Source organism: Temnothorax curvispinosus, unplaced genomic scaffold, assembly GCF_003070985.1.
Source record: "Temnothorax curvispinosus isolate PA1 unplaced genomic scaffold, ASM307098v1 QBEX01004016.1, whole genome shotgun sequence".
Classification (NCBI taxonomy): domain Eukaryota; kingdom Metazoa; phylum Arthropoda; class Insecta; order Hymenoptera; family Formicidae; genus Temnothorax; species Temnothorax curvispinosus.
The window spans coordinates 528-8,207 of record NW_020213796.1 but is presented as its reverse complement, the minus strand read 5'-3'; the positions used below and the strand labels follow the sequence as shown (position 1 = coordinate 8,207).

The 7,680-nt window shown below is 36.3% G+C and overlaps 1 protein-coding gene across 1 annotated transcript; it reads left to right on the top strand.

Annotated features, from left to right (window-relative positions):
- Positions 1–4,163: 4,163 nt before the first annotated feature.
- Positions 4,164–6,954, top strand: LOC112453091. The gene is made up of 7 exons (XM_025013642.1): positions 4,164–4,289; positions 5,232–5,508; positions 5,662–5,839; positions 6,076–6,272; positions 6,436–6,498; positions 6,570–6,632; positions 6,706–6,954. The coding sequence occupies exons 1-7, from the start codon at positions 4,257–4,259 to the stop codon at positions 6,918–6,920; spliced, it is 1,026 nt and encodes a 341-aa protein (XP_024869410.1). The 5' UTR covers positions 4,164–4,256; the 3' UTR covers positions 6,921–6,954.
- Positions 6,955–7,680: the final 726 nt, after the last annotated feature.

The window sequence follows — 7,680 nt, the reverse complement described above, 5'->3', positions numbered from 1 at the left end:
CGTGGCACCGGCAAAGGAAGGCCGGTCGCAACCAGGAGAAGGCGGTAACGGCGGGGGTGGAGAAGGGCCGGTCGCACACCAGGAGATGGTCGTGGTAACAAGACGGTAGAACCGCTGTGGCCACCCGGGCGCCGGTAGAGTCTTACGTGCCCGCCTCGTGCCTCGTGAAAAAAGCGCGGCAAAAAAGATGGCCGCCCGAATAATGTTTCGGCGCGGCAAGGCTGGCTGGCCGCAGCGTGGGCAAATAACAGCCAGGGACGCGGCACGGAAATGTACCTTGCAGCTGCGGGTAGTTCAATCCGCTACTTCTGCGTCCGTTCCTCGGGGAAGTCTGGTCCACACGAGGATTTATCTCTGACTCGGGCTTCCGGTAGCAATTTGTGCAAGAACCGTTGCGTGTTTTTTTAGTCGGGGTCACCAATGTAGGTATTTGGTACCACAGGAGGTCGATTATGCCTCCGGGTGTCGGCCTACTACCGACGTCTTGACGAGAGGTATCGAGGAATAATTACACACTCGATTACTGCTGATAATATAATACTTTATTGCAGACCACGCAATAGCCACGAGAGTCAGTACAATTCTAACGGTCGTCGTAACTCAGTTCTGCCAACCTCGTAACTCTCCACCTCTCTTGCTAGCGCAGGAGAGGGAGCTGACCAATCGGAAGAGAGACAGATATGCTGCTCCCTACAACTCGCATTACAGTCCCGACCTCTATTCGCGGCAAGGACATCGACGCTCCGAAGTCCTGGCTCCCTCTAACTATGGCGACGCCGCTTTTACGGGCGTGTTCGCCTTTCTGGAGATTGGTGTAGCTCAAGCTTATTTCGCGCGCTCTAATCGCCGTTCCGCGCGCGTTTGCAATGAACTAAATAAACTTATGTCTATCTCGTGTGAGCTAGTCAAACGAAAATGAAAATGTTGGAATCGGCCTGTTCGACGCTTCTAACGAAGGTAACACGTATGCGGGTCAATACGCAACTTAAGACTATCAAAATGAAGTGCTATATGGGCAAGAAAACGCTAAGCCATATGGGCTTCTTGGGGTCCGCTGACTCCCGTAAATGAATATGCGATACGCAAAATAAAGAGAATTAACGCCTGTTTGCACAAGCTCGCGCACAAGCCTGAACTCTAGAATTAGATGAAGAAGAAACAAATAATAAGAATCTGTTTATTGAGAGAGAAATTGCGTTTAGTAATTTATGTAATTTGAAATGGCTAGATTGGGCAGACCTATACAAAGAATACCAACATTTGTTGCATAGGAGAAGGGAAACTGCCCGAAAACCTTCCCAGTATTCGTGAACAAAATTATACATAAGTAATATAAAAGACAATAGAAATACAATAAATGTATAAAACACATAAAAGATACAAATAAATGGTTATTATAGTACAGTCTTTTCCTTTTATTTATGGCAAAATATAATTGCATTCACTGATGCATTTCTTTGTTATGTAATCAGGTTCATTATCAAGGGAATATTAATAATATGTAAGCTCATAATTTCTCTTGACGTAGTCAAAATAAAACAAATCACGTAATATCAAGAAAGGACTGTTCAATTATTCATGCACATCAATCAGAATATAAAATTCACTTCAAACATAATTGAAATAATCACTGAAATAATGTATCAATCTTTGAATTTTTATAATAATTAATTTAATTGACCTTTTACGATTTACCATATATAGACTGTTTGTTCTTGAACGAATGACTCATTTTCAGCAAAATCATGTATTCAGTAAAAGAAAATAAAGTATAAGAATTTCTCAATTTCTCATATTCTTAGGCATTATGGTTTTCATTGACACATTAATTCACTTTAGTATGAACACAACATTCAATAAGTCAGAATTCGCAAATTACTTAGTAGAATAATTATCAAGTCAATGAGAAATAACTTTTATAGCAACGCACGGAAACGAATACTCGGTAGTTTTATCATCACGCAAGAGACGATTTATATAATTCGCAAAGAACGCATTTTAATTGAATACGTATTACAAGTGAATGTAAAGAATGTTCGCAAAGTAACGCAATGAACAATAAGAGATATTGTATAATCAATTACAATGAAATAGACGCACAAAAGAAAGAAATAAAGGTTTTCATTGTAACTGAAATGAAATGAAATGGTTGAAACCGAAGAATTAATTATTGACTTTACTTTAGACTGAGCTCAGTATTACAAATGACTCGAAATAAATTTACACATCAAATTAGTTAAACTTGCTCTCTGAATTTAGCAAGTTTCCAATTTGTAACCTTGCGGATCCCTTGAATAACGTTAGGTGAAATTCTAACGCCCGTGCTCAAACGGTTACCTTGGAATTGATGAGTTTAACCTTGAGTATATCTGAGTCCTTAGATACGTTTAACCTTGAGTATATCTGAGTTCCTCGATGACTTCTAGTATCAGGCACGGAAAGGCTTTCTCGAACATTCCAGAAAATGGCTTCCTTCCTTCGTTCCACGTGCCGGCATGGCTCGCCGGGACGTATCTCACTGGCTTCCTCTCGGTGACGATCGTAGTTGTCCGTATCAACCACGTTAATTGATGTATGATAAATAGTTATATTCTTAATGCACACGAATAGGCAGATTTCAGCGACCGCACAACTTTATCGCGAAATGAGACGAAAAGATGACGCAATTATGTATCGAACTTAGATATAACGCACGATGTATCGCGCTCGAGATCTGGATAACGAATGCTCGTTCGGCCGGGCTGCGCGCCCCTCCCAACATGCTCAAGCATGCGCGGTAAACACGCGCTTCGCCGCCTGGGACGCAACGTTGTCGGCGCCGCTCGCGCGCTTTTTCCGAGAACTACGTAGAATGCGCGGCAACCTATTGTATTACAACCGTCACAGATGGCCGCAAAAAAGAATAACACAATCTCTCTCTCTCTTTCTCTTTCAACTTCAAACAACGCCATATGGGTTTATTTATCGCACGCGCAAAAGAAATGAGTCAAAGTAAATAATGTATAGTCGCGGGATTAACAAGGAAGAATAGTCCTCTGCTCAGCTTCCCGCTCGTTCGATCGTCGCTCGTTCACCTAAAAACGAATCGGGGAATACTCCCCAGAATACGAGCCGGTAGACGGACTCATAAACTCCTCGTCGGGCGGGTGGTCCACCTCCCTCAGCAACGTAAAGATTTGCCCTATCGAGGTCCCTGGAGGATCCACGGGTGACTGCTGCTCTGCTACTGCTCCCTCCGCCATCGCTACAGACGCTTTTCGCTGCGGCGCTGGCGCGCTCACCCGTCTAATGGCTCCTGCACACAGGACGCGGCAGCGCGGCAATGCGGCAACGCGGCAGCGCGGTGACCAATCATCGTCTTGCTTTTCCGGAAGTAATAGATATATAATTTTTGCCGCGTGCCGCCGCGCGACAAAAGTTGAATGCAATCCAACTTTTGTCGCGCGGCGTCACGCGGCAATGCGTTATTGCGTTCTGTGACGAAGGAAGATGTAATGGCTCGTCCTGTGTGCAGGAGCCTATAGGTTATGTTTTGATATTTACTGCCAGTATTGAAAATTTTATAGTTTATTACATAATTATATCCCTTCGTCCCACTAGGTGGGTCGTTTTCGTCCGGGCAAAAATCAAATGTAGTTGTAACTTTTGCAAACGCGTAGAAATGGCGCCACTGCGCATCCGTAAAAAAAGTTATGCTCCCCGAGAATCCGCCTACCGAGTTTCAAGGCGCCAGACCCCCTCCAGCCGTCACAGGAGACACGTAATTCTTGAAAAAACGAGGTTGGCGGCGAACACTTAAGCACTTCATTTCAAAATAATTGCATGCAATATTTTTTTTATGAAAGGTACGTTTTTCCCCTTCAATTTCTTTTTTTATTCATTTTGATATCTTTATTTGTCTTAAAGTTATGATTTTTTTAGTAAAAGATGATTTTACAAGTTGTAGTTGTAGTTGCTCCATTTCTTAAATAAAAAATATGTGAAAAAATTAAATTGCTTATAATTTTATGATTGATACTTCAAATTGAAGGTTTGAATTACCTTCATGAATTTTTTCAGATTTTTTGTAACACTTTAACACTTAAAAAAAACGTCAAGACGAAAACGACCCACCTATGCGGCGTAAAGGTACCAAAAAAACCTAGTGGGACGAAGGGATATGTATATACTATATATTTTTTCAATACTGGTAGTGAATACCGGGAATAATTTATGCTGAGTTTAATCGAAGCTAAAGAGAAATTTTTATTATTAAAATGGATGACCAAGCAGATGACTATTTATTGATGGTAAGTAAAAAAAACATTAGTACTTAATATATGTCGAACAAATAATATATATGTACATTATATTATATATCCTTCTCAGTTCCTTTATATTTAGAGGTTATATGGATTGATAAACTTTTTCCAAATTAATGTTATTGCACGTCTAATCTAATTATGTAACCTATTATATACTGATAATAGGTTACATAATTAAATTAGATATAATCAGTGTTTAATGATCGGCCTGACTGGCAATATATTAAAAATTATAACGACGTTCCGACCTCTATTTTGGGTCCTTATCAAGTTTATGATGGATCAATGTGCGTCAAACAATATAAAATTAATCAATATAAAATTGTTTGACGCACATTGATCCATCATAAACTTGATAAGGACCCAAAATAGAGGTCAAAACGTCGTTATAATTTTTAATATATTGCCAGTCAGGCCGATCATTAAACACTGATTTTATTTTATTACTGGCGAAAATTTATTTTATTCTTTAAATTAGATATATAATTAGAATAACTTAGAAAATTGTTAACATAACATTAGTAATAGCACATAGTTAACTTGAAAAAAACATTCACAAACCTGCACATTACAAAAAAACTGAGATGGATAAATAATGGCTATAATCAGCAGAGAAAACTGTAACTATTATAAAATTCATAAATCTAATTATTGATGTATGCTCTCAGCTTCAGTCCAAATTAAAAACATACCTATACCAATTATTTTATACAGTTATTGTCTCTGCTGAAACACAGCCAACATGTATATATACATATATACATGAACAACCGTGCATGTATATATGCATGACTGTTCATGTATGTATATGTACACATATGTATATTATACATATATTTACAAACACATTTGTAATAATTATATTTCAAGTCTTTGTGCTATATTAGTAAAATTAAATTTACAGCATATTATCTATCTTATTTACAGTGCAATATCTGCAAGTTTATAGTCGAAGAAGATCATATCTGTGATTATGATAATAGTACAACAGATGGTATTATAGAGAATAATAATAATAACACTACTGAATACTTAGAGAATAATGATAACACTAAGAACAAAGGTCACAACGATAGTGATTTGACAGAAAGACTTATATCAGAGGTTTTCATAAGAGAACCATTATGGAATTCAAAGCTTCCATACAAACAAAGAGGCCCAGCTGACATGAAATTATTATGGGCTCAAGTAGATACTTGTTTAGGTAAAGTTAATATTATTGTATTGCGTTATCTTGTAACTATAGTTTTTGCTCCAAGAAAAATTAAAATTGCATTGTGTAAAATGTAAAAAGTACATTTATATGTATATATTTATAGTACATTATATAAGCTTTAATTAAAACTGTGTATTATAGGTACAGATCCTGGTATAAGTCAAGGTAAATGGAAACATTTGAGAGATCGATTCGTCAAAGAGTATGGTATACAAAATACATATACTGCAAGTGGCAGTGCAACCAAAGCAAAGAAAACCAGTACTTGGTATTTATATGAAACGCTAAGTTTTCTTATTCCAACCATTAATTATAGGAAGTAAGTAGTAATATATGTAGTGACTTTTTAAATATATACGTAATCAATATATATGCATAAATGTATTTAATATAATATAATCACACATATATAAAAACATATAATAACATAAAATACATTATATACATACAATAAAATACAATAATAACATATAACATTGAAGTATACATAAACATAAAATTTAAACACATAACCAGGTAATATAAAATTTTAATTAAAAATGTTATTCGTTATAGGACTAAAAGTAATCTGGAAAACGTGAACCCAAATAGACAATCAATGTCTTCAATACAAGATTCGACTCCTAATACTAGTTACTCACGAGAACAAGACTTATCGCTACAAACAAGTTACAGAAGTAACAATAATCCCGAAAATATGATAGATAAAAATTTATCGCAACAAAGCACACTAAGACCACGGTCAAGTGAATGTAAGCAAACTCTTTGTTATGAACAGATATATTTATCATTAATCCAGTTTCTTTAAATGTAGTATTTTCTAATATTTTTACATTTACCCGTTTCTCCCTTCCCTCCCTCTCTTTCACCCCTCTGCAGTTCTTTATTTTATACATTTTATTTCTTCACCTATAGGTAAGACACCTGTAGAGTCATCAAGAATCAACGAAGTGGCTTCGGAAGGATCAAATCGCAACAGTACGTAATTTTTTTGTTGTATTCCGTAACATTACACGCATATTCTTATATATAACTGCTTCTTTCCACAGATAATAAAAGACTCATGTCACAGTCCGAGGATCTTCAATCACCCAAGTCTACAAAACATATGAGTTTGTATAAAATGTTAGAAATGTTTTTATGAAGGCACTGTAATTACATTAAGTTTTGTCCTAATTTTTACAGAGAAGTCAAATATACCTGCCAACCCTTGTCTGGAAGAAGCACTTTTGACAGAATTGAAACAAACTCGACCCACAAAAGAACAGTATCAATCAAAACCTGATAAGATTGAAAGTTTTGTCAAATATATAGAGGCATGTCTTCGGGGAATGACTCCAGAGGTTTCAAAACTTGTAATGAAACAAATTTTTAATTTGTTATTAGAACAAGATATATAAAAATTTTTAAAATGTTATATCTCTTTAATACATGCTTTATTATATAATATACATAATATACGCAATATATGTATAACTTTATAAGAATACAGTATTACAAATTATTATAAAGCACACTATAAGATAATAATAAAATTAATCCAGTTTCTTTGTACTTTTTTGTATGTTATATTTAATTATGTTTATGACAATGTTAAACCTGCGGCATACGATACATTCGTGATTGCATAAGAGCATTAGAATCGACCAATTGTACTTTGGAAATCAACTTCAATTGTGACTTGGAAATTAACCCTCAGTGTACGATCTGGGTTAGCGTAACCCGAGCGAATTTTGAAAGTAGCGGCGCCATTTCAAAGGAAGTGAATGGTGGGGGTCCGTACCGGGGGGGGGGGGAATCTTTGAGGTAGCTACTATGTGAGTGCCAAAGGGCAGCGTCAGTCTACGCTTGGTACTCAAGTTATACGATTTTGAAAATTGTACCTTTTTTATAGATCGTACACTGAGGGTTAAATCAAATCGTTATGGTGTAAATTTATAGCATAATATTATATATCTTCTTTACAGTGCAATATCTGCAAGTGTAGTGTATGTGAAGAAGAGCATATCTCTATGATTACGATGATAGTACAGAATATATTATAGAGAATAATAATACTACTAATAAGAACATGGAATACAACGATAGAGATTTGACAGAGACTATTATAATAATTTTCATAGAGCTTTTTTATACTACATCGCATGTGAGCACGATTTG